Source organism: Mustela lutreola, chromosome 3, assembly GCF_030435805.1.
Source record: "Mustela lutreola isolate mMusLut2 chromosome 3, mMusLut2.pri, whole genome shotgun sequence".
Classification (NCBI taxonomy): domain Eukaryota; kingdom Metazoa; phylum Chordata; class Mammalia; order Carnivora; family Mustelidae; genus Mustela; species Mustela lutreola.
In genome coordinates this window covers 99901325-99928837 of record NC_081292.1, presented here as the reverse complement: position 1 = coordinate 99928837, position 27513 = coordinate 99901325, and the positions used below count along the sequence as shown (strand labels likewise).

The window sequence follows — 27513 nt, the reverse complement described above, 5'->3', positions numbered from 1 at the left end:
AAGGAGGATGGAGTCCCAGTGAACAGCCACCATACCTTGCACTCGGTAGCCACGGAGGAGAAGGGGGTATTAGGGAAGAGAAGTGGAAATGAGGAGAGCCCAGACCACTAGCTGCTTCGGACTTGGACTTACTGGGAGGCCACCTAGCACAAGAACATGGGCGCTGGAGGTATTTGGCAAGGTCCTCGGCTGCTGAGCAGCCCCTCTTGTGTGGTCATACCCATGGTCTCTGGGCTTCCTGCCTGAGTTCTGAGAACACATGTCCCCTTCTAGAGGCAGCTGCCACAGACCCTCCAAAAACAGCTACTGGATCCCCACTTGCTGGAGGCTCCACTCCACGTGCCATACTCCATTATTTCCTCCTCCCTCTCTTCTACCCCTCCTTGCTGCGGTGCTTCCTCCACTGTTTGTCTCCCTGCCTCCATTCCCTCCCCTCCTGAGGGGCCTTCTTCTGTTCCCAGGGTCCTTCCTGCTCTCTGACCTCTAGGTGTAGCTCTACCTCCCCCAGGCAGCCTTCCTGGGCCACCCCAGCTCGTGCTGATGTCCCCCCATTCCTCTTGCCTTCTCAGGTGGCCTGTGGGCCTGTAGCCCCACAGCTCAGGGAAGGTGCCGTTCCTCTGGAGGAGATATCCTGTCCTAAGAAATGCAAGCTACCCCAGTCAGTTTAAGGAAATTTAAGGAAAGAGGGGGTTTCTAGGAGGGCAGGGACCCTCATGAGCCTAAAGCCAGGATGCGCTCACTCTGGAAGGTAGGGGCCTACCCCTGCTGTTCCCTCCCACTCCTGAGTGTTGAAGGTCTCCTCTCTCAGCCTTTCTCCTGAGTTTGTATCTTCCTCTTCATCAGCTTCCTCTGCTTTAGGCCCAAATATGGATGCCTGGGCCCTGGCTTCAAAATCTTCCCAGTCCAGTGCTCACTGTGGAATGAGGGCACCCAGATACCACTACTAGGGGCTGGGGTAGAGAACTGGGTTGACCCCTGGGTCAGGTGACTTTCCTGGACAGTCCTGGAGGCTAGCAGGACAGGGTCACATGATCCCTGCAGGAGCTCTGGCTTTGGGGGGTGTGGTTAAGCCCTGGGGTGGGGGTGGGGGTTGGAAGAGCAGGTACTGTAGGGAGGAAATAGGTGTGGATCCCACACAGTGGGTACAGGGAAGCAAGATACCTCATAAATGTCGACAGACTCAAGAACTGGCGCCAAGGCTTCAGGCTGGACCTTGTACTTCTGCCCTTTTCATTCCCAGCGTCCCAGCCACGGACTGACAACAGCCTTTCCAGAACCCGGTTTGTTTTTCTCACTTGTTTACAAAGGTGGCCAAGAGGTGCCAGGAAGACCTGAGTCTACGCCAGGCCTGCCACTCAGCAGCTTGGTGAATCTGAGCAACTAACAAGAGATTTCTGAGTGCTCTTATCTACAAAGTAGAGATTCCAGGAGCAGCCACAGGCTGCTGTGCGGGGCAGCTACAGGAGCTATTGGAGCCCAGGGTAGAGCTGAGTGGCCAGCACTCACATGGGAGGGACCCAGAGAGGGGTGTCTTTTGATAGTGAAAATTGGAAATCAGGATGCTGTGTACCTGTGTAACTGACAGTGTTTCTGCCACATAAAATATAAAATATAATTAACGGCGTCCTAGATTTGGTGAAATACAGAATCATTGCCAGTAGTGCTAATCTGGGGAAAACTAGTATCTTTGGGTAAAAATGTCCCCATCTGCAACATAGCCACGATGTCCCTCCTACAGCCAGCCACCTTCGAGGCCAAAATGAGACCACATCGGTAGACAGTTTGACACTGCCCATCCTTCCCGCCCTCCCTCCTGGATGGCACCAATTGGTGGACAAAAATGGGCTTTGGGCAAACAGGGCCATCAGGAGCTGGGAGCCCGTTTGTTTATCTGTGGAGGGGGAGGTCTCAGCACTGAGGGCCAAGCAAATATTTGAGGTTATGGATTAACTCATGCGCGGTTCAGGCTGTCATGGCGGCGGGACGGCGACCTTGCAGTCTCTCCCTGGCCCACCCCAGTAAGGCCCCTTCATGGCAGGTCTGTGAGGGGGGACGGGGGTGGGAACAGCAGATGTGAAGGTTGAATGCTCCAGCCAGGGTTCCAGAAGCTGGCTGGAGCTTGGGCTAATGGGACGTCAGGACTCTGCCACAGGCCGGGCCAGGGCGCTGGCTGGCATTTTTCAGGCCTGGGTGCCACAGTTCCCAGGCCTTCTTCCCAGACTTGGAGGCAAGTGGAAATAGTCTGAGGGTCGCCAGGGACCTGGGACATCGTAAGGGCAGCTTGGAGCCCAGGACTCCCCCTACTCCCCATCTCACCCCCTCCTCTAAACCTAGGGTGTCTGATTCAAACAAATATCACAAACAGCCTCCGGCGGGGGCGGGGGTCAGAGAAGGCAGAAAGTGAGGTCAGATGGAGTGGGGGAGGTTGCCGGTGGGGCCGGCAGGCCTACTGCTTGGGGTTGGAGGCAGTGGAGGGATTGCTCCTCAGTTTCCAGCCTGCAGGAGTACTTCTGGGGCTTCGTGGGGCAGCAGGTAGTTTGGGGCAGGGGTTAAGATTCGAGGCCTGGACACTGGGCTGGGGTCCTAGCTCTGTCAGGTCCCAGTTGTGGGTTTTCAGTAAGCTCCTTCTCTCCTCTAAGCTTTGATGTGACCACCTTCTATGAAATGGGGTGAAGACACCTCACTCACAGGCATTGTGAGCTTTTTTTTTTTTTTTTTAAAGATTTTATTTATTTATTTGACAGAGAGAGAGAATGATCACAAGTAGGCAGAGAGGCAGGCAAGAGAGAGGAGGGGTAGAGCAGGCTCCCTGCTGAGCAGAAAGCCTGATGCAGGACTCGATCCCAGGACCCTGAGATCATGACCTGAGCTGAAGGCAGCGGCTTAACCCATTGAGCCAACCAGGCACCCCGTTTTGTGAGCTTTAACCGAGAGAATAAAAGCCAATATTCCCAAGCATTTGCTGTATACAAACCCTGTTTTAAGAGTATTATGTGGATTAATTAATTTAATTCTCATAGGGTTACTATAAGGCAGAAATACAGTTTTTCTAACTAGGAAACTGAGGCATGGAGCCGTTAGGTATCTTGCCCAGCATTGGTGTCCCGGAGCTGGGATTTGCACCAAGTGGTTGACTTGGTGGCCTGCTTTCTGAACTATGTATAAGTTGTTCGAAAAATACCATAAATGTCTGATAAATATTAGTTACGACTCTTAGCCTGGCCATTAAATCAGCAAAGTCACCACCTCCTGTCCTCAAATAACAGGGCAAGAGAGGGCACCTGCCATGGCCCTTTTGTGCTGAGTCCTTTTGATCTTCCCCAGGAATCTGTGTCCTTTCCACCTTTTCTCTTCATCCCTCAGATGCTGGGCAGCTGCTGTGATCCTAGCCCCACACAGGCCAGGACACTGAGGGGCTAGTAGCTGTCTGGGTAGTGAACAAGGACCCCCCCAAGCCCTGGCCCTGGCAGTCAGCTCCCATCTGGGGCAGGGGTGGTAGGCAGAGCAGGGGCTGGTGAGGCTGCTGGAAGCTCAAAAATCCTCCTCAGACAGGTGGCAGCAACTCCAGAATGTGGCAGCTCGCAAGCCTCTTACTGTTGGTGACCATCTGGGGAATTTCCGGCACACCAGTTCCTCCCGGTAAGGCCACTGTCCTTCCCTGGGATCATCAGGGTCTTCACAAGGCCCTACACAAGGCCCTCATACTTTGCAGCATATCCTCTGAGCCTCAGAGTGACAGGAGAGGCACCATGGGGAGGAGCAACCTGACAGTCCCTAAAGGCCAGCTGCTTGAATCCAGTAGCCCCCGCCCCTCCACCCTAGGCAGGGGTGGGGGGACTGTGATGGCAGAGTACTGTGGTGACAGCAAGGAGCCCCAGGGGGTATGTCATGAAGTTCCCACCTCCAGTCTGGGAGTGGGCCACTGGGTCCCCTGGGCCTTTCCCTTCCATCCACTCACTCCCTTAACTGTGAAAGCCAGAAAGCTGAAAGCCAGGACTGGCTAGCAACCACACTGCCACAGGGCAGCCTCTCCTCCTAGACACGTGTATGGTGACTGCCCAGCTTCACCCCTTGACCCCCTTGACTCCCAGCCAACAGGAGAAAGCCAGGGTGCATGAGGAGGTCTGAGGGGCAAAGAGCTGCCAGTGCCTTGCAGCAGCCCCCCTGCCCCAGTCTCCTTGAGGCACACCAGCTGTTGTTGGCATTTGAGCTCCATATTGAGCTGCTTGTCTGCCTGGGAGTGGGGACTCCTACCTGTGGTTCACTTGGCTCCTGTATCCAGACTCAGGTCAGATGCCTTCCTTTCCTGGACACTGCACTGCCTCCTCCAGCCTGTCTTGCTCACTCCCCTTACTTGGTCCCTTCATCCCAGCTATAACCAACAGATATCTCTCAGAGCCCAAGGCACAGGTCTGCTGTCTTCCAGGTCTGCCCTGCCCCTGAGGGGAAGGCAGAGGAAATGCTCCACTCAGGAGAGGTCAAGGGGGGTGGAGGTGGGGAGGTGGGGGAGATAAGTGGGACAGTCAAGATAGGGTTGCACAGGGGTACTGGGAGAATAGCAAGACAGAGTGACGTTTGCAGTCCTGGTAATAACAACATCCAGCCAACATGTGTCACTGAGTGCTCATTTCTAGGTCAGGCACTGTGCTGTTTGACACCATTACCTCATCCTCATGTTTGTACAAATAAACTGAAGTTTAGAGAGGCAAAGGCACTGGCTCAAGGTCACATGGAGGTCAGATTGGGTCCAAAGGGAGGACTGTCTGTCCAGCACATATCCTCTGAATGGCCAAGTCTCCTGTCTTCCCCCGCTGGCCATCTGCTGTATGTGGAGGAAGAGAGCAGAGGAGCAGCAGAGTTTTAAGTCCTGAGGGCTCAAGACAAAAATATCTCCTGGGCCTCACTGCAGAGTGGCCCCACCCTAGACCCCTCTCCCTAATGAGCTTCCCTCTACCCCCCAACCAGACTCAGTGTTCTCCAGCAGCAAGAGCGCCCACCAGGTTTTGCGGATCCGCAAGCGCGCCAACTCCTTCCTAGAGGAGATCCGGCCAGGCAGCCTGGAGCGGGAGTGCATAGAGGAAATCTGTGACTTCGAGGAGGCCCAGGAGATTTTCCAAAATGTGGATTACACAGTAAGGCCATCTGGCTGGGTGCAGAGGACGAGCCTCAGGGGCAAGCTGGTGGCCAGCAGGGGTCTGGAGGAACAAGATAGGGCCCCACTGCTGAGGCCCTCCTGGGAGTCTGGGGAGGCAATGGGCAACAGCCCCTTCTCCATCCAGCTTGCTTGGGGGTGAGGAGGGTGAGTGGAATGAAGAAGACGCTGGCCCTACAGTCTTGGTCAGGTCACACATGACTGCAAGGAACAGAACTCTGCAGTTAGCTCCAGGAATAGGGAATTTGGGGAAACCTTAGGCTCGGATTCCCAATAACCCCACTGGAGGAAGTTCAGTCCGCCCTCTGCCCATAGCTGGCCCCTGCCTCCCCTGTTCTCTGTGACCAAAATCCCACCTTCTCTGTTTCCAGCCACACATCTGCCTATCAGGGGGTGTGTGACCCAAGATTCCCTGATGTCTGTCTACATACACTCCCTCTGTGCCTCAGTTCAAATTCTCAAGAGGCAAAATCTGATTGCTCGGGGGATCAGAAGGGAAGTCCACATCCTCTTTGGCTGCCAGGGCGCCGTGGTGGCAGCCCTGAGGCAGAAGGATGGATTGGTAAGGGAGGTAGCTCTCTGATACAAGGCTCAGACCCAGTCCATCTCAAGAGCTTACTTGAGGTACTAGGACAAGAAGTTGTGCTGCTACCTGGGATGCAGGTCTATAAGGTCTATAAGGATGCCCTTCCTTATTAATTCAGGGCTTCCAAGACTAGGGTGGGAAACTCTGGTCTGTCCTTTCATCTGCTACCTCCTTGCCTAGATCACCACTGGCCTTTTTCCCAAACAACCTCCTCAACAGATGCCCAAAGGAATTTGTGCAGCCACAATCTGAGCACCTTACCCTAAGGTCTCCTAGGCCCAGCAGGGCAGAGCCACTGCTACAGGGAGGGGTTTAATGTTGCAGGCATCCAGCTGTGGATCTCCCGTGTGGTGGTCCCAGATCACCAGCAGCAGCAGCAGCAGCAGCAGCAGGAACAGGGACTTGGTCAGACAAGCAGACCTTCTCAGCAATCCATGTCTAACCAACAAGGTCTCCGCTTTGAGAACACTGGCTTAGGGAAAGACCACATGCATGAGAGGTCCAGAAAAGCCCAAGAGAGTGACAGAGGCTGGAAGGAGGCAGAGCAGCTGGGTGGGAGATTTGGGTCGCTTCCAGTGTAAAGGTTGTTGCTGTAGCAGGCAGTCCAGAGAGCAGGGTTCCAGCTGCACTGGGGGTGGGGTGGGGTGGGGGGGTGGTACCTGGGATGTGGCTTGGACATGGGCAGCAGGGGGCAAGGAGGAGTGTGGTGGTCCTCCTCAGAGGGCAGTTGCACCAGCGGCTGGCAACAAGCAGGGGTAGACCCCTCTTTGTCCAGAAGCCCTTCCCTCCCCTGCTCTACCTAGGCCAGACTCAGGGGGCACCCCCTGGGCTCCCTATATACTTATACATGGGCTGAGGCCTTTGACCCTGTCCCTTTTCTTCACAGCTGGCCTACTGGTCCAAGTACTTCGGTGAGTGCGCTCTAGACCCCAGGCTGCGGTGCCCCTGCCACCCCCCCCCCCCCGTTTTTTTGAGCCGCTGTAGGGACGGGGCGGGGCGTCCCGTCCCCCCCCCCCCCTCCGCTGGAGACACCAATGACGCCCCTCCTCCCATGTCGCAGACGGGGACCAGTGCGCGTCCCTACCTTCTGAGCACCCGTGCGACAGCCCGTGTTGCGGACACGGCACATGCATCGACGGCATTAGCGCCTTTGGCTGCAACTGCGACGGGGGCTGGGAGGGTCGCTTCTGTAGGCACGGTGAGAGAGCAGGCCGCGGAGGAGGGTGGGGGTCGGGAGACGGGGTTCCTGGGGGCCCGGGGGGTGGGGCGGGAGCCGGAACGCGCCGCGCCACCCACTCCTGGCGCCTCCTCCCCTGTCCGCCCAGAGGTCATCTACTACAACTGCTCGGTGGACAACGGCGGCTGCGCGCACCACTGCCTGGAGGAGGAAGGCGGGCGCCGCTGCCGCTGCGCGCCGGGCTACAAGCTGGGGGACGACCACCTGCAGTGCGAGCCCACAGGTGAGCGCCCCCCAAACCGGCGGTGGGGGCGGCACGAGAGGCTTCCAGGGAGTGGGCGAGGAGACGGGCCGCCCCTGCACCGACAGGGTGCTTGGTAGTGCAGTCAGCCTGGGAGTTGTGTGGGTGCCCTTGGGTCGCTTTCCCTCTCTTGCCTGCCTTCCTCCAGGTTCCCCAGCTCACCTTGGGGACAACTTCCGGAGGAGCATGAGCCCATATGAGCTCATCTCCCAAACTCTGAGTGGGTGTTAGGGGCTAGGCCTCCAGCATCTTCCTTCATCCACCTTGGGTGGCTTTATTTTCTGAAGACACCTCGTCCAGCTTGGCATCCCAGCTCCCCTCTGGCTTCCCTGAGGAGAGACAGGAACCTTGAGTCTGCCTTCTTTTCTGTTTTCCTTCTTAAAACATTTTAATTTTTATCAACTTTGTATATGTCCTAGAAGTGAGAATTTTACAACTCTTATCATGAATTTCAGCAGATTGTTTCCCAGTATGGGTCTTTTGTCATTCGTTGTACAATGCCCTTGATGGAACCTTTTCATGTGGAAATTCCTGTCTACTGCCTCAGGCACATTTCCTTAGTTATTTCTTTGATATTCTCCCATTGCATTCTCTATTCTCACCTCTGGGACCTCCCATTACTCAGATCTCCCCTCCTTGGGATCGCTTCTCTAGGTTTATTTTCACTTCTGTTTTCCATCTCTTTGACTTGGCTTCGTGTTCTTTCAGGGAACTTTCCACAATGTTATATTCCAACCCTTTCACTGGGAAGAAATGTCTAACCTTTTATTTTGAAATAATGATTCACGGGAACTTACCAGGAAATGCCTGTGGACCAGCTGGCCTAAAGGCTTTCTAAGAGGCCATCAGAAGCCCCAGGTCACTGGTAGAATCCCTATTGCCAAGCTCCTCAGGTCCTCCTCAGAGGCCGCTTCCTGAGAGGAATTCTCCAGATTCATGTTTGACTGGGCATAGCCTGCCTTCCAGCCCCCCTGGAGCAGAGTAGAGAAGAGGAGCTGGCATCTGTCCAGTCTGCAGATATCTGCGTGACTCCGTCTGGCCAGCCTTGCATGTCACTCTTTCCTGTGGCTGGAGGCCCACAGATCACAGTCTCTGGTTCACCCTGTGCAGAGAAGGCACCTGTGGTCTTTTTCAGGACTGAGAGAGGAGCCAAGCCACTGGGGGCCTGAGACAGAGGACTTGGGCTTTGGCAGTTTCATTTCTAAACTCAGCGTTCCTGTCTGTAGTCCCACCCTACACTGACTGTGTCCTTCAGAAACACTGAGGCTTCTGGAGGGTTCTGTAATAAAAAGCAGTCTGCTGCTGGAATTGTATTACTGGCTAAGGTTTTTGCTTTCTCAGTCAGCCAAGTTAGTTACCATGTCTATCCTCTGGAATTTTTTGCTTTTGTCTGTCTCTATTCTTTGCCACTATGCAATTCTTCTGCTGATGGTTGCCCATAAACTATCCTACAAGTCTAAATCTTTCAACCTAGCATGCATGGTTCAACCCAGCCCTCGGTTCTCTGTCCTGTTCTCTGTCCTCTTGGCAGGGGACCTCACAACCGTGCTCAGAGCTACTTTGGGGGCTCCCCCAGGAATGCCCACCACTTCCTCCCCATAATTTCTTACCTGTGTTAAGAGCTTGGTGGTATCCCAGCATGAGACTTTATTTTATGTACCTCAGGGACTGCTCCCAGCAACTTCTGGAGGAGCAAATACTGAACTCTGCAAAGTTTAATCTGTCCGGGGACACACAGATAGGTAGTGATGGTGCTTGGTCTGGCTCTTACCGTTAGGTGGCACTGTTTGTTGACTGACTGACTAACACAAGGGGATGTGCAGTTTACTAGAACTGGGTGCCTCAGTGTCACCTAGCCTTTTAACCCTACAATGGAGCAAACTAGCCTGCAGGCAGGAAGTAGACAAAGATGGGAGGGCAGTCTTGGGGAGTAGTGCCTGGCAGGAACTCACTTGCTTCCCCTGTCTTCAGTGAAGTTCCCTTGTGGGAAGCCAGGGAAGCGATTGGAGAAGAAGCGCAAGCACTTGAAACGGGACACAAACCAAACTGACCAAGTAGATCCAAGGCTCGTCAATGGGAAAGAGACCAAATGGGGAGAGAGCCCCTGGCAGGTGAGATGAGAAGCAGCTGTTCAGCAGTTGGGGCAGGAATCTCTGAGCCCCTACTGGGAATTCCTGATCAGAATGCACAGATGGAGAGAGGAAATGCTGCCTTCACTTGGGGTGGGGGGCAGTGCTAATGGCGAAGCAGTTTAAGGGAAATCCAGGGGTACCTGATGGGAGAGTAGTGGTCGGGGCAGCGTGAATTGGGCACAGGGGCAGGGGGCAGATGTGCAGGAAGGTGAGTTATAGTTATAACAAAGAGCTGGAAAGATCATGTGCTGCTAGTGGCACATTAGGCCAGGGCCTGGCTTATGACAGAGGACTTGCTTGGGTTGACCCTGCAGTACCTCGCCAGCCTTACCATGGGAACTAATGCTTTAAATGGTCCCAGGCACTGGGTGGGAGGGAGGGGTACAGAAAATCAATAAGCAGAAGATTGGCAGGCCTTGGGGATAGATCCTGCGAGGGTCAGGCCCATAAAAACAGCCACTCAATGGGACCAAAGCCAGGATGGCCAGGGGGATAGGGGCTTATGGAATCCTGAGGGGGATACTCAATACAACCTTGAGGCTTCAAAGGCATCTTAGAGGACTTGAGTCCCAGCCTAAGTCTCAAGGTTGGGCAGAACTTTCTGGGTGCTGCTAAGGATGACTGTAGCAATAGCATGGGCAGAGGCAAGGAGATGCCCTACAACAGTCCAGCTCTGTAAGACAGAAAATGCCAGCAAGGGACCATAAGTCCATGCTGTGTGACCATGAAAAACTGACCAATGCAAGCTTGAGAACCATGCTGTGGCTGTGCCAAGAACTGTAGGCCCAGACTTGGAGCTGTCAGAGGTAGTGTTGTGATGTCACTGTCTACTCCCATTCCAGGTGATCCTGCTGGACGCAAAGAAGAAGCTGGCCTGTGGGGCAGTGCTCATCCATACCTCCTGGGTGCTGACAGCCGCCCACTGCATGGAGGGCTCTAAGAAGCTCATCGTCAGGCTCGGTGCGGGCTGGGGCTAGGCAGGAGGGCACCACCAGAGGCCTTAGTGAGCTTTGGGGACCCTCGTCTTTGGGGTGCTTGAACAAGAGGCTGCTTGAGTGAGTCCCCTGGAAGGTGTCTGGGGAGAAGAGGCCTGTATGCTCCCCGCAGCTACTCTTGTGGTATTTTAGACACAGTGGCACCTGTTGTTCTGCAGGTAGGGGATTCTTTTCCAATCTGGTGCCCAAGTGCTTACATACACATGTTTGCAAAGTGAGGGGGGTCTCTCTCACACACACACACACACACATACCCTCGCCTCTTTATTCACACTCACACGAACAGGCTGTGTGTGTGGGTCTCTGGCACCTTAGGTGTGGAGATCCACAAGGCATCCACATGGCTTGGGCTCAGGGCCATGCTTCACATGACTGACAAGAACAGAGCTGAGCAGCAGAGGCCCCAGCATCTTCCCCGCTGCTTTCCTGCAGTAACCCAGGGCCACAAGCCTGGGCCCCCCTCTACCAATTTCTGGAGGGGGCTCTCCACTGTTCGTGCAGAAAAGAAGGAAAAGATATATTGAGGATGACCAAATTCATATTCTCTACAATTGCCTCCAGCATGACCAAAGTCCCATGGCCTCCAGTGGCACTCAGTTTAGAATTCTCAGCTCCCTGCACTGCCCCTGCCGCTCCAGGAGCCATCAGCCTTGCTGGAGAGGATCTTGTCCCTTGCGTGTGATCCAGATCTTTCCTGGCAGAGCCTGTGTCCCGTGGGTCCTCTCTAGGTCTTGCTGTTCTGGCCCTGTCCCCATCGTGGCTTGTCACTGCCTTGTTTTTGGGCCAGCACTGCTAGAAGAGTTGTGTCCCTCCACTTCCCAGTGTGGATCTGATCTGTGTCTGCCATGCTGACCACCCACAGCTGCTTACTTGCCAGGGCTCACTGCTCCATCTGGGACTGAGTATTAAATTCCAGTCGGAATTCTGCCCCTTTAGGACTGACACCCCAGCTGTTACCACTGGCAGGGATATGAAGCACAGACTTTTGGCACTCGTAACTGCCTGGGAGAAACAGCGACCACTCCAGGTGTGGACCCACTGGTTGCCCCAAACCGCTCTTAACTGCTCCTTTGTCCCACAGGGGAGTATGACCTGCGGCGCTGGGAGAAGTGGGAGATGGATGTGGACATCAAGGAGATCCTCATCCACCCCAACTACAGCAAGAGCACCACGGACAATGACATCGCACTGCTCCGCCTGGCCCAGCCTGCTGTCCTCTCGCAGACCATCGTGCCCATCTGCCTCCCAGACAGTGGCCTTGCAGAGCGTGAACTCACTCAGGTTGGGCAGGAGACTGTGGTGACCGGCTGGGGCTATCGCAGTGAAACCAAAAGGAACCGCACCTTCGTCCTCAATTTCATCAATATCCCTGTGGCCCCGCACAATGAGTGCATCCAGGCCATGCACAACATGGTCTCTGAGAACATGCTGTGTGCGGGCATCCTTGGGGACACACGGGATGCCTGTGAGGGTGACAGTGGGGGGCCTATGGTTGCATCTTTCCGTGGCACCTGGTTCCTGGTGGGCCTGGTGAGCTGGGGCGAAGGCTGTGGGCGCCTCCACAATTACGGCATTTACACAAAAGTTAGCCGCTACCTTGACTGGATCCATGGCCACATTAGAGCCGAGGAGGCCTTCCCTGAGAACCAGGTACCTTAGCATCCCTCAGGCTTGTGTCTGAACCCCAGAGGCCACTTGTGGAATGGGGCTGGATTGCTGAATGGGAATATTTGAGAAATTAAAGGGGACATGTGACATGCACATCAGTTACAGTTCTGTCTGTCTTTGAATCCTTTTTTTGTGCTGTTCTGGAGAGAAGTAACATTTGTGGAGCGTCTACTGCATTTCCCACACTTTAGGAACACAATCTTATTTAACTTCAGAGCAGCTCTGTGGGGTGGGGAGGAGTGGTTCCAAGTTCGGTGAGGTCTTAGGCTGATAGCATTTGGAGGCGGCTCTCTATATGAAGAAGAATAAAAAATGTGACTATGAAACTGTGAGAGACCTTCCCAGGGTCTTGGAAGGAGCCCACACAAAACAGATCTGGAAGCCAGAGCTTTACAGTCAACCCAACCATGAAGGCAGAGGTTTTGAACTCATATTACAGAGGAGGAATCTGAAGTTCAGGAGGGTTTACATGGTGAAATCAGGATTTAAGTCTAAGTCTGACTCCCAAACCCCTATGGCCCTGTCTATTCTCCACTGTTCTTGGAGAGCAGCTGTGTTGAGCACCTGCTGGGCGTAGAGACTATTATCAATCCAGTGGAGGAAGTAGCCAGAGACTCAGAAGGTGTTGGTTCAGCTCAGCACGAGCTCACAGTGTAGTTGGGGAAGCTCTTTAAGGACAATTTCACACAATCATGAACAGCAGTAAGCAAGAGGTTCTGTCTTGACCCAGCCTTCTAAGAATGACTGGATGAGACAGAGAAAGAAGTAAGGATGTACCCAATAAAAAGGGATAGAGGTGAGACAAGCTGAGACAATTAGCTGAAAGTCATACAAGGAATCTAACTCTGTATGGCCTTGGCCAACTCATTCTCTCATCTGGGCATTATAAAATAAAGGGATTAAATGAAAGCTGTGGTTCTCAAGCCCATCTGTCCATTAGAACCTCCTGAGGAACTTTCACAGACATCTAGCTAGAATTGCACCCTTGGAGACTCTGGTTTAACTGATTTAGAGTAGGTGACCCAGGCATTGATACTTTAAAAACTCCCTAGGTGATTTAAAAGTGTAACTGAGGTTAAAAACCACTAGACAGATGGTCTTTAAGGGCCATTTCTTCTTGGATAGGCACTTTTCCCAAGCCTCAGGCAGCAATCTCAGAAAGGATAGCAGGAGTGAGACAATAGTGAAGGAGACCTTGACTTGTGATTATAACCAGCTTGTCAGATCAGAGCTGCTAATCACATCAGAGAGATACCAGGACCCATGGAGTTATCTATATTCAACCACAAGAGAAGAACTGTGCCTGAGAAGGGGCCTGCAAGATTCATCTCTTAATACACCCAGGAGAGGGGTAGATGGCACAGCTAGGAACTGGGAGAAAGACAGGCCCAGAGTTTGAACCACCTCCCAATTAGTGCATTGGGCCAGCATCCCTGACACTTGTGGGACATAATGGATTGAGAGAGTGACAGCATGCTGGATGCCTTTGCACAAGGTGAGCTTCCCATAAAGACAGTTAACTAGCATGGATGAGAAAAGTCGGGCATGACAGTATGAGGAGCGTAGTGAAACTAGTGAAAATTATGAAAAAAAAAAAAAAAAAGAAAAAACATTTAAAGTCTCTGGAAATGGTCCTAAAGGCAAGAAAACAAGAACAAAGGTACATCTTTTAAACACACCCAAGAAAACTGCGTCTGTCCAACAGAAAACAAAAAAGGAGACTAAAAATAAATAAGCACTACACATAAATACATTTCATTCCTATATAATAACAATGAGCATGTCCAAATCAAAACTAAAAACACAATACCACTTTCAACCACCCTAAAGAAAATAAAGTACTTAGGGGAGCCTGGGTGGCTCAGTGGGTTAAAGCCTCTGCCTTCAGCTCAGGTCATGATCCCAGGGTCCTGGAATCAAGCCCCACATTGGGCTCTCTGCTTGGCAGGGAGCTTGCTTCCCTTTCTCTCTCTTTGCCTGCCTCTCTGCCTACTTGTGATTTCTGTCTGTCAAATAAACAAATAAAATCTTTAAAAAGGAAAGAAAATGAAGTACTTAGATATAAATTAAACACACAACTATGGGCATCTGATTTTTGACAAAGCTGCAAAAGTAATTCAATGGAGAAAGGAGAGACTTCTCAACACATGAAGCTGGTACCGTAGACCATCTGTAGGCCAAAGAATGAAACCCAATCTAAGTCTCACACCTTATACAAAAAGTAAATCAAAACAAACATAAACTATAAAATGAGACAAGAAGAAAGTATAGTTAATGGAAACTATGGAATGAGTTGGAAATAATGATAAATATAACTAGGTTAAAATGACCAATTAAAAGAGAGAACTCACAAGGACCAGATGGACTTAACAGATATATTCAGAACATTTCATCCTAAAGCAGCAGAATAAACATTCTTTTCAAGTGCATGCAGAACATTTTCCAGAATAGATCATATACTGGGTCATGAATCTGCCTTCAACAATACAAGAGAGAGATCATACCATGCATATTTTCAGACCACAGGATTATAAAATTTGAAGTCATCCACAAGAAAAATTTGGAAAGGCCACATATACACAGAGGTTAAAGAACATCCTACTAAAGAATGAATGGCTCAACCAACAAGTTAAAGAGGAAATTTTTTTTTTAAAGATTTTTATTTATTTGACAGACATACCACAAGTAGGCAGAGAGGCAGGCAGAAAGAGAGAGGAGGAGGAGGCAGGCTCCCTGCTGAGCAGAGAGCCCAATGTGAGGCTTGATCCCAGGACCCTGGGATAATGACCTGAGCCAAAGGCAGAGGCTTTAACCACTGAGCCACCCAGGGGGCCCCTTAAAGAAAAAATTTTTAAAAAATGTATAAAAGCAGATGAAAATGAAAATATGACATCCAAAACTTTTGAGATGCAGCAAGGATGGTCCTAAGAGAGAAGTATATTGCAAAATAGGCCTAATTCAAGAAGCAAAAAAACTCTCAAATATACAACTTAATATTACACCTACAGGAGCTGGAAAAGGAACAGCAAATATAGACTAAAGCCAGCCGAAGAGGGGAAATAATAAAGATTAGAAAAGAAATAAATTATATAGAAACAAACAAACAAAAATCTGGAACAGATTAACAAAACCAGGAGTTGGTTCTTTGAAAGAATTAATAAAATTGACAAACCTCTAGCCAGACTTATAAAAAGAAAAGGGACCCAAATAAATAAAATCACAAATGAAAGAGGACAGATCACAACCAACACCACAAAAATACAAACAATTATAAGAGAATATTATGAAAAATTATAGCCATTGATCAATCTGGAAGAAATGGACAAATTCCTAGAATTACCAAATTAACAAATCTGAAATAGGAAGATATAGAAAATTTTAACAGACCCATAACCAGCATAGAAGTTGAATCAGCAATCAAAAAACTCCCAGAAAACAAAAGTCCATGGCCAGGTGGCTTCCCAGGACCAAACATTTAAAGAGTTAATACCCATTCTTGAACTGTTAAAAAAAAAAAAATGGAAATGGATGGAAAACTTCCAGTCTCCTTCTACAAGCCCAGCATTACCTTGATTCCAAAATCAGACAAAGGCTCCGCTGAAAAGGAGAATTATAGGGGTTCCTGGGTGGCTCAGTGGGTTAAGCCTCTGCCTTCGGCTCAGGTCATGATCCCAGGGTCCTGGGATCAAGCCCTGCATTAGGCTCTCTGCTCAGCAGGGAGCCTGCTTCCTGCCTCCCTCTCTGCCTACCTCTGTGGCTACTTGTGATCTCTCTCTCTGTCAAATAAATAAACAAAATCATATATATATATATATATATATATATACATATATATATATATGAACAAAAAAAAAAAAAGAAAAGGAGAATTACAGTCCAACATTAACAATGAACAGGATACAAAAGTTTTCAACAAGAGACTAGCAAATTGAATCCAACAGTACATTAAAAGCATTATTCACCACAATCAAGTGGGATTTTTCTTGGCTGTAGGTGTGGTTCAATATTCACAAATCAATTGTGATACACCACATAACTACAAGAAAGGATAAGAATCCTCTCAATAGATGCCAAAACATCATTTGACAATATATAGTACCCATTCTTGATAAAAACCTTCAACAGAGTAGGGATAGATGGAACATACCTCAACATCACGCAGGCCATATATGAAAGAACCACAACTAATATCATCTTCAGTGGGGAAAAACTGATGGCCACTCTCACCATTACTCTTTAACCATTATTGGAAGTCTTAGCCTCAGCAATCAAACAATAAAAAGAAACAAAAGATATCCAAATCAGCAAGGAAGAGTCAAACTCTCACTTTTTACAGACAACATGTTGCTCCATGTAGAAAGCCAACAAACTTCACCAAAAAATTGCTAGAACTAATATATGAATTCATCAAAGTCACAGGATATAAAATAAATGCACAGAAATCTGTTGCATTTTAATAATGGAGCAGCAGAAAGAGAAATCAAGGAATTGGTTTCATTTACCATTATACCAAGAACCAGATGATACCTAGGAATAAACCTAACCAAAGATGTAAAAGATGTGAACTCTGAAAACTAGAGAACACTTATGAAAGACATTGAAGAGGACACAAAGAAATGGAAAAGCTTGGATTGGGACAACAAACATTGTTAAGATGTCTATACTCCCCCAAATAATCTACACATTTAATGCAATCGTTATCAAAATACTACCAGCATTTTTCATAGGGCTAGAACAAATAATCCTAAAATTTGTATGGAACCACAAAAGACCCTGAATAGCCAAAGCACTCCTGAAAAAGAAAAGAAAAGCTGGAGGCATCACAATTCTGGACTTAAAGCTTTATTACAAAGCTGCAGTCATCAAGACAGTATGGTACTGTCACAAAAACAGACGCATAGATCAATGGAACAGAATGGAAAACCCAGAAATGGACCCACAACTATACAGTAAACTAATCTTTGACAAAGCAGCAAAGAATATTTAGTGGAAAAAGACAGTCTTTTCAACAAATGGTGTTGGGAAAACTGGTCAGCAACATGCAGAAGAATGAAACTGGACCACTTTCTTATACCATATACAAAAGTAAAAATGGATGAAGGATCTAAATATGAGATAGGACACCATCAACATCCTAAGGAGAAGACAGGCCACATCCTAAGGAGAAGACAGGTTGACCTCAACCATAGCAACTTCTTACTAGATATATTGCTGGAGGCAAGGGAACAAAAGCAAAAATGAACTATTGGGACTTGATCAAGATAAAAAGCATTTGCACAGCAAAGGAAACAGTCAACAAAACCAAAGATAACCAACACAATGGGAAAAGATATTTGCAAATGACATATCAGATAAAGGGCTAGTATCCCAAATCTATAAAGGACTTAAACTCAATACCCAAAGAGCAAATAGTCCAATCAAAAAATGGGCAGAAGACATGAACGGACATTTCTGCAAAGACGACATCCAATTGGCCAACACACACATGGAAAAGTGCTCAAATCACTCGGTTATCAGGGAATTACAAACCAAAACCTCAATGAGATACGGCCTTACACAGTCAGAATGGCTAAAATTAACCAGTCAGGAACTGACAGGTGTTGGAGAGGATGCAGAGGAAGGGGAACTCTCCTACACTCTTGGTGGGAATGCAAGCTGGTGCAGCCACTCTGGAAAATAGTGTGGAGGTTCCTCAAAAAGTTGCAAAAAGAGCTACCCTATGACCCAGCAATTGCTCTATGGGGTATTTACCTCAAAGATACAAATGTAGTGATCTGAAGGGGCATGTGCACCCCTATGTTTATAGCAACAATGTCCAAAATATCCAAACTTTGGAAAAAGCCTAGATGTCCATCAACAGATGAATGAATAAAAAAGATGTGGTGTATATATACAACAGAATATTATGCAGCCATCAAAAATGAAATCATGCCATTTGCAACAACATGGATGGAACTAGAGGATATTATGTTAAGCAAAATAAGTCAAGGAAATCAATTATCATGTGATCTCATTAATATGTAGAATTTGAGAAAAAGGCAGAGGATCATGGGGGAGGAAAGGAAAAAATGAAGTGGGACGAAATCAGAGAGGGAGACAAACCATAAGAGACTCTTTATCTCAGGAAACAAACTGAGGGTTGCTAGAGAAGAGGGTGGTGGGAGGAATGGGGTGGCTGGGTGATGGACACTGGGTAGGGCATGTGCTATGGTGAGCGCTGTGAATTATGTAAGACCGATGAGTCACAGACCTGTACCCCTGAAACAAATAATATATTAAATGTTAATTTAACAAGAAGACATATAGATGGCAAATAAACATATGAAAATATGAAAAAAAGAAAATCTTACCATTTGTGCAACATGAATGGACCCTAAGGTTACTATGCTAAGTGACATAAGTCAGACAAAGAAAGACAAATACTGCAGTTTCTCACTTATATATGGAACCTAACTAACTAACGGACCACCCAACCAACCAACTAAATTCATAGATGCAGAAAACAGATTGGTGGTTGCCAGAGGAGGAGATTTTGGGGGTGGGAAAAATGGGTAAAGAAGGTCAAAAGGCATGAACTTCTAGCTATAAAATAAAAAAGCCTTGAGGATGTAATGTGCAACATGGTGACTATAGTTAATAATACTGTATTGTATTTGAAAACTGCTAGAAAGTAGATCTTGAATGTTCTCCTCACAGAAAACAAACTTTGTAATTATGGCAATGGATGTTAACAAGACTTATTGTAGCAATCATTTAAAAATATATACAAATAATCATTATTTTGTACACCTGAAACTAATATGATGTTAAATGTCAATTATATCTCATAAAAAAATAAAATAGCAAGGAGAAGGAATTAAGAACTGTTTTGCTAGAATCTAATAAACTCGAAAACATAAATGAAATAGATACATTCCTGAAAACATAAGAAGAAAACTGAAGTGGTGCTGAAAGCCATCCTTCTCCCCTTCTAAACCTCAGCCATGTGTTGTTTTGTGCCTGTGAATTCTATCAAACTTTTAAAAAAAGATTTATTTATTTATTTGACAGAGAGAGAGAGAGAACAAGTAGGAAGAGAGGCAAGTAGAGACAGAGGGGGAGGCCGGCTCCCTGCTGAGCAGAGAGCCTGATGCGGGGCTCAATCCCAGGACCCTGAGACCATGACCTGAGCTGAAGGGAGAGGCCAACCCACTGAGCCACTCAGGCACTCCTCTATCAAACTTTTAAAGAACAGACAGTTCCCAACTTAAACAAGATCATACTTTAAAATGAACAACAATAACTGCAAAGCCAGCAACAGCTTCCCAGCTCATTTCATATGTAATGCCATAGATATCTCCCAGCTGGTGCCTAAGACTTGCTGCATTACCCGGAACCTTCATATCCTCATCTAAGAACTTGGGTTCATATCCACTATATCCCTAGTGATTGTAAGGATAAAACACAATAAAAATCTGCAGAGTCTCTGGAGGTATCAGTGAGCTCCTCCCTCCCCTTCTGTCCTTACTCCTTCATGCAAAGTTTGGGACTGAGGGTCACAGTAACTGAAACTCCTTTAGAGATGGGAGTGTTCTTCACAGGCTGAGTCATCTATGAAAGTGGGAGTTCAGTACTCCATTGGAAGCCAGTCATGTGCAGAGAGTCCTGCTCTGGGGTTGCTGCTGAGGAATTGGGGTTTCTGCCTCCTAAGGAGTCCTCCACCCAGCTTAAACAGGGGCAGAGAAGGGGTGGAAGGACAGATGGGAAACTGCTAGCTAAACTGAGGCCAAGAGGACCAGGGAGAGATGGAGGGAGGTGGCAGGGGGTGGGGCTTGTGAACTCGTGGGCACAAGTTCAGGAATAGATGGACTAAGTCCCAAGGGAAGCCAGGGGAGACTGAGCAGGGAGATGGACCCCAGGGAAGAGATGGCTAGCCAACCCCAGCTGTCTCAGGGGAGGCTGAAGGCTGAGGACAGGGATGAGGGTAGCTGTATTGATCACTCTCACTTAGCTAACCTTGTGATGGCAGTGGTCTCACAGCAACTGGGAGGGAAAGTACTACTGACTCTCTTCATATTGATGTGGAGGAAAGAGAATCAGTGGGACTCCCTAAATTGTCCCTAATGAAGGAGTCATGTGGAACTTGTGGTAAGCTTCAAAGTCTCTGTTCTGTCCCCTGTGACATGGAGCCAGGTTGCAGGTGAAGGAGAGAAGTCATGTATGGTTGGGCAATGGCAGAACTTGGGCTCTGTCAATATTTAGAATAGGTCAATCATTAGCCAGTTTCAGACTTGCCCCTTGTCAGGCTCCACTGGCAGGTGCTGGGCTAGGCCTGATCCTAGCTATAGCCCTTCTGGGGACTCCATGGGGTTTGGCCAGGAAAGTAAGTTTTAAGCAAACCCAGATCACACAGCAAGTCAATGGGAGAGCTAAGCATGAAGTCCAGGTCTTCTGGTTTCTAACCTATGTCCTTTCCCTTCCCATCACCCTGTGCAATGAGTGCAAGGGTCAGTGTGGACACTGAGGTCCCACAGAACCCCTCATCAGACAGGAGAGCACTGCACCTGTTTAAAAAAAAATCATGCATGTGCTTAAACAATCACATGGTGTAAAGGACTTCATAAGATTAATCACAATCTGCCATTTCATCTCTCCTCCTTTTTTTCTTTCTTTCTTCCTTTCTTCTTTCTTTCTTTACTTCTCTCTATGCTGATTTGAAGAGTTTCTATCAATCTGTCTTCAAGTTCAGTAATTCTGTCTTCTGTGTTCAATCTCTATGAAAGCTGTGCAATGAATTATTAATTTCAGAAGTCAAAGTTTTCACTTCTGGAGTGTCCACATGATTTTTCTTTTCATATTCCATTTCTCGGTAGAAAATCTCCAAATTTCCACCAATTTGGCCCACTGTTTTCTCTATCTTCTTTAATACATTGTGGGTCTGTTTGTGGGTCTACGTATATTGGTTCCTTTCTTCTTATTTATTGGTTACATTTTTTGCTTCTTTGCCTGTCTCAAAAATTTTTTTTAGAATGCTGAAAATTATTTAAAAAGGAATCATAGCAGCTTAAGATTGTATTTTTTTTTTCATATCAGAAAATGTTTCCCCTTTCTGGTTCAATCAAGAACTAAGTTGGTATCAGCTGGTCTTTCAGCAGACATTGAAGGCCATAAAGAAGTGGATGATACATTCAAAGTGCTGAAAGAAAAAAATTACAACCAAGAATATTCTATCTAGAAAGTTTCAGAATAGAAGGAGAGATAAACAGGATAGGAACAAACAAACAAACAAACAAAAAAAAAAAAAAAGGAGAGAGAGAGAGATAAAGTGTTTCCCTGAAAAACAAAAGTTAAATTTCATCAACACTAAACCAGCCTAATAACAATAAAGGAAAAAAAAAGAATTGTTTTTTGTTTTTAAACATTTTATTTATTTATTTGATAGACAGAGATTACAAGTAGGTAGAGAGGCAGGCAGAGAGAGAGGAGGAAGCAGGCTCCCTGCCAAGCAGAGAGCCCGATGCAGGGCTCAATCCCAGGACCCTGAGATTATGACCTGAGCCGAAGGCAGAGGCTTTAACCTACTGAGCCACCCAGGCGCCCCCCAGAAAAAGAATTGTTAAAAGGAATTTTTTACATGGAAAGAGAAGGCCATAAGTAGAAGTAAAAAAAATAAGAAAGGAAAAAATTTCATAGGTAAAAGCAAAATACAGTAAAGGTAGTAGGTTAATCACTCGTACAGCCAGTTTGAAGGTTAAAACACAAAAGTAGTAAGATCAATCATATCTAAAAAAATTAGTCATGGAATACACAAAATAAAAAGATGAAAAACATGACATCATACACATAAAATGTGGAGGGAGAAGTAAAAACTTAGTTATCTTAGAGTGTGTTCAATCACTTGGACCATCAACTTAATATAGACTGTTACACACGTAAAACGTTCTATATGGACCCAATGATAACCACAGATTTTAGAAAAAGATACACAAAAAATAAAAAGAAAGGAATCCAAGCATAACACTAAAGAAAGCCATCAAGCCAAAGGGAAGAAAACTACAGAAGAAGAAAGAGGGAAGAACTACAAACACAGCTGGAAAACAACAAAATGGTGATAATTACTTTGATTGTAAATGAACTAAATGCTCAAGTCAAAAGACATAGGGTGACTAAATGGCTAAAAACAAAACCAAAAACAAAAGCCATCTATATGCTGCCTACAAGAGACTCACTTCAGACCTAGACAATACAGACTGAAAATGAAGGGATAGAAAAATATATATCATACAAATAAAAAAGGCTGGGATAACAATACTTACATCAGACAGAATAGATTTTAAAATAAAGATGATAGCAAGAGACAAAGACCTAGTGATAAAAGGGTCAATCCAATTAGAGGATATAACAGTTGTAAATATTGATACATGCAATGTAAGAGCACCTAAATACATAAAGCAAATAGTAACAGACATAAAGGAAGAAATCAACAATAATTCAACAATAGTAGGGGACTTAATAGCAGATCATTCAGATAGAAAATCCACAAGGAAACAGTGGTTTTGAATAAAACATCACATTAGATAAACCTGACAGATATATATAGAACATTCCACCCAAAACAAATAGAATACACATTCTTTTCAAATGCATATGGAGCATTTCCTAGGATTGATCACATTAGGCCACAAAACAAGTCTCAATAAATTTAAGAAGACTGAAATCATATCAAACAACTTTTCCAACTACAACTGTATGAAACTAGAAATCAATTACAAGAAAAATCTGGAAATAATTCCAAAACATGGAAGCTAAACAACGTGCTACTAAATGATAAATGTGTCAACTCAGAAATCAAAGGGGAAACCAACAAATACATGGAGACCAGTGAAAATAAAAGCACAAGGGTCCAATATCTTTGGGACACAACAAAAACAGTTCTAAGAGGGAAGTTTATAGCATTAGAGATCTACCTCAAGAAATAAGAAAAATCTCAAATAAACACCTAAAGGAGCTAGAAAAGGAGAACAAACAAAACCCAAAGGTAGCAGAAGGAAGGGAATGATAAAGATCAGAGCAGAAATAATGAAATAAATTAAAAACACAGGGGTGCCTGGGTGGCTCAGTGGGTTAAGCCTCTGCCTTCAGCTCAGGTCATGATCACAGGGTCCTGGGATTGAGCCCGGCATCAGGCTCTCTGCTCAGCAGGGAGCCTGCTTCCCCACTTCTCTACCTGCCTCTCTGCCTACTTGTGATGTCTCTCTCTGTCAAATAAATAAATAAAATCTTTAAAGAAATTAAAAACACAATAAAAAAGACTAATGAAACCAAGAGCTGGTTCTTTGAAAAGATAAACAAAATTGACCCACTTTTAGCATGATTTAACAAGAAAAAGAGAGAACTCAAAATCAGAAATGGAGGAGAAATAGCAGACACCATAGAAACACAAAAGATTATAAGAGAATATTATGAAAAACCATATGCCAATAAATTGGACAACCTAGAAAAAATGGATAAATTCCTAGAAACACACCATCTTCCAAAATTGAATCAGGAAGAAATAGAGAATTTGAACATATTAATTACTAATCAAATTGAATCAATTAAAAAAACCAACAAATAAAAGTTCAGGATCAGGCTTTACTGATGAATTCTATCAAATTTTAAAGAAGAGTTAATACCTATCCTTAAACTATTGCAATAAAATAGTAGAGGAAGGAAAACATCCAAATTTATTCTATAAGACCAGTCTTACACTAATACCAAAACCAGACAAAGACACTACAAAAAATGAAACAGGCCAGTATCTCTGATGAACACAGATGCAAAAATCCTCAACAAAATATTAATAAACCAAATTTAACAATACATTAAAAAAGTCATCTACTACAATCAAATGGGATTGTGGTTGCAAGGTTGCAAGAGTGAATCAATATTCATAAATCAGTCAATATGACATTAACACACATTAACAAGGGAAAGGCCAAAAAGTGTATGATCATCTCAATAAATTCAGAAGCAGTGGTGTGGAGAGTTAGGTGGTGGGTATTAAGGAGGACATGTATTGCATGGAGCACTGGGTGTGGTGCATAAACAATGAATTCTGGAATACTGAAAAGAAATAAAATAAAATGAAAAAGGAAAAAAATAAATTCAGAAGGAACATTTGACAAAATACAACATACATTACAAAATACAACATACACTCTCAACAAAGTGAGTTTAGAAGGAACATACCTCAACATAGTAATGGCCATATATGAAAAACCCACAATAACATCATACTTAATGGTGAATAATTGAAATATTATCATCTAAAATCAGGAACAAGACAAGGATCTCCATACTCAATACTTTTTTATTCAACACAGTCTTGGCAGTCTTGGCTGCAGTAATCAATACTAATCAGACCAATAATAATAACAGTAAATAAAAGGAATCCATCTATATTGGTTAAAAAGGAATAAAATTGTCACTATTTGCAGATGACATACTATATATAGAAAACCCAAAAGACCACCAAAAATCTATTAGAACTGATAAATGAATTCAGTAAAGTCACAGGACACAAAATTAATATGCAGAAACTGTTCCATTTCTATACACTAATAATGAGGTAGCAGAAAGAGAAATTAAGAAAACAATCCCATTTAAAATTATAACACTCTCTCCTCCAGCAATCCAAGATGCCAAAGGAAAAGAAGGCTAAGGGGTGGTCCCAGGCCTTGCTCTTGTGAAGAAGCAGGAGGCTCAGAAGGTGGTCAGTCCCCTGTTTGAGAAAAGACCCAAGAATTTTTGGCATTGGACAAGACATTCAGCCCTAAATTTACCTCACCTGCATTGTCAAATGTCTCTGCTACATTCAGCTGTAGCAGCAAAGGGCTATTTTCTACAAATGTCTAAAAGTGCTTCCTGGAATTAACCAGTCCACCCAGGTCCTGGACTGCTAAACAGCTATTCAACTGCTTAAAGCTGGCCCACAAATACAGACCAGAGACAAAGAATGAGAAGAAGAAGAGATTGTTGGCCTGGTCTGAGAAGAAAGCTGCTGGGAAAAGGGATGTCCTCACTAAGAGGCCACCTGTCCTTCGAGCTAAGGATAATATAGTCACCACCTTGGTGGAAAACAAGAAGGTTCAGCTGGTAGTTATTGCACATGGTGTGGATCCCACTGAGCTGGCCTGAGTCATAAGTTTGGTGTTCTTTACTGCATTATCAAGGGGAACACCAGGCTGGGGTGTCTTGTTTCACAGAGGTTAACTTGGAAGACAAAGGAGCTCTGCTTAAGCTGGTGGAAGCTATTAAGACCAATTACACTGACAGATATGGTGTGATCCACTGTCACTGGGGAGACAATGTCCTAGGTCCAAAGTCAGTGGATCACATTGCCAAGTTGGAAAAAGCAAAGGCTCAAGGACTGGCCACCAAACTGGACTGAGTGGATGCTGTTGAATTTTCTGTAAATAAAACTAACAAGAAGCTGTCTTTTAAAAAATAATAAATAAATAAAATGACACCAAAAATTTTTTAAAAACCCTAAGAATAAATTAAATCAAAAGGTGAAAGACCTGTACTCTGAAAACTATAAGATACTGATAAAAGAAATTGAAGATGACCAGAACAAATAGAAAGGTATGCCATGCCCATGGATTAGAAGAATTACTATAATTAAAATAAATGTCCATACATACCCAAAGCAATCTACAGATTCAATGCAATGCTTATCAATACAAACAGCATTTTGTACAGCATTTTGTACATTTTGTATTTTGGAGCAAATAATTATAAAATTTGTATAGAGAGTATTATGCTAAACAAAATAAGTCAGTCAGCGAAATACAAATACCATATGATTTCACCATATGTGGAATTTAAGAAACAAGACAAATGGGAGGGGGGAAAAGAGAGTGAGAGAGACAAACAAAGAAACAGACTCTTAACTATAGAGAACAAACTTATGGTTATCAGAGGGGACATGGGAGTGGGGAGGGTTAAATAGGTGATGGGGATTAAAGAATGCATTTGTTGTGATGAGCACTGGGTGTTGTGTGAAAGTGTTAAATCACTATATTGTGCACCTGAAATTAATATTATTCTGTATGTGAACTAACTGGAATTTAAGTAAAAACTTTTCTTTTTTAGTAGGCTACACACCCAGCATGGAGCCCAATGAAAGACCTCAAATAGCTAAAGCCATCTTGAGAAATAATAACAATGCTGGAGGTATCACAATCTCAGATTTCATGATATACTACAAAGCTATAGTAGTCAAAACAGTATGATACCAGCACAAAAATAGACACATAGATCAAAAGTAGAGAGTGCCAAATAGATCCACAAGTATATAGTCAATTAATCTACACCAAAGGAGGCAAGAATATTGTATAATGGGGAAAAGACAGTCTTTCCAATAAATGGTGTTGGAAAAACTATGAGACAATTACATGCAAAAGAATGAACCTGGCCCCAGGAGGCTCAGTCAGTTAAGTATCTGACTCTTGATCTCAGCACAGGTCTTGATCTCAGGGTTGTGAGTTCCAGCCCCACAATGGGTTCCACACTAGGCATGGAGCCTATGATTAAAGACTTCAGAGTAAGAACTGAAACCATAAAACTCCTAGAAGAAAACATAGGTAATAAATTCCTTGGTATTGGTCTTAGTGATATTTTCATTGGATCTGACTGCAAAGGCAAAGGAAATAAAAACAAAACCAAGCAAATGAAACTACACTGAACTGAGAAGCTTCTGCACAGTGAAGGAAACTATCAACAAAACAAAGAGACAACATACTGAATGGCAGAAGATATTTGCAAATCATACATTTGATAAATTGTTCATGTCCAATTTATATAACTCAATGTCAAAAAAGCAAATGGATAAAAAAGAGAATAAATAATAATGGAGAATCTGAATAGAAATTTTTCAAAAGAAGACATACAGATATCCAACAGACATATGGAAGGATGTTTAATATCACTAATCATCAGGGAAATACAATAAAAACTACAATGAGATGTATCACACCTGCCAGAATGGCTATCATCAAAAAATAAAAATCAAAAACAAAAACAAAAAACAAGAAATATCAAGTGTTGGCAAGGGTGTGGAGAAAAGGAAACCCTGGTTTACTGTTGATGGGAATGTAATAGGTGCAGCCACTATAGGAACAGTATAAAGTTTCTCAAATTAAAATAGAATTACCAGGAGAAGGAGTCAAGATGGCGGAAGTAGCAGGCTGAGACTACTTCAGCTAGCAGGAGATCCTCTAGATAGCTTATCTAAAGACTACAAACACCTGCAAATCCATCGGCCGATCGAAGAGAAGAATAGCGATTCTGGAAACAGAAAAACAACCACTTTCTGAAAGGTAGGACTGGCGGAGAAGTGAATCCAAAGCGAGGGGAAGATAGACCCTGGGGGAGGGGCCAGCTCCCGGCAAGCGGCGGAGCAACGGAGCACAAAATCGGGACTTTTAAAAGTCTGTTCCGCTGAGGGACATCGCTCCAGAGGCTAAACCGGGGCGAAGCC

The 27513-nt window shown here is 45.5% G+C and overlaps 1 protein-coding gene, 2 long non-coding RNA genes and 1 pseudogene across 6 annotated transcripts; 2 read left to right on the top strand and 2 right to left on the bottom strand.

Annotated features, from left to right (window-relative positions):
• The first annotated feature begins 1927 nt into the window (after positions 1 to 1927).
• Positions 1928 to 12115, top strand: PROC (protein C, inactivator of coagulation factors Va and VIIIa). Of its 4 annotated transcripts, none has more exons than XM_059166559.1 (9): positions 1928 to 2018; positions 3553 to 3639; positions 4966 to 5132; positions 6625 to 6649; positions 6799 to 6936; positions 7064 to 7198; positions 9188 to 9327; positions 10191 to 10308; positions 11425 to 12115. In XM_059166559.1, the coding sequence occupies exons 1-9, from the start codon at positions 1973 to 1975 to the stop codon at positions 12000 to 12002; spliced, it is 1434 nt and encodes a 477-aa protein (XP_059022542.1). In that variant the 5' UTR covers positions 1928 to 1972; the 3' UTR covers positions 12003 to 12115. The 4 variants fall into 4 exon arrangements, with proteins under 4 accessions (XP_059022542.1, XP_059022541.1, XP_059022544.1 ...); XM_059166558.1 differs by having other exon boundaries at positions 1929 to 2038; positions 3549 to 3639; XM_059166560.1 differs by having other exon boundaries at positions 1951 to 2038.
• LOC131826893 (uncharacterized) lies at positions 2702 to 6740 on the bottom strand. Its single transcript, XR_009351799.1, has 2 exons — positions 6000 to 6740; positions 2702 to 4822 (listed from the first exon to the last, which is right to left on the bottom strand). It is a non-coding gene; the product is annotated as an uncharacterized LOC131826893 (long non-coding RNA).
• LOC131826894 (uncharacterized) lies at positions 7197 to 8924 on the bottom strand. Its single transcript, XR_009351800.1, has 3 exons — positions 8827 to 8924; positions 8014 to 8318; positions 7197 to 7545 (listed from the first exon to the last, which is right to left on the bottom strand). It is a non-coding gene; the product is annotated as an uncharacterized LOC131826894 (long non-coding RNA).
• A 1376-nt stretch (positions 12116 to 13491) lies between the features above and the next one.
• LOC131827898 (large ribosomal subunit protein eL8-like) lies at positions 13492 to 25422 on the top strand (annotated as a pseudogene).
• Positions 25423 to 27513: the final 2091 nt, after the last annotated feature.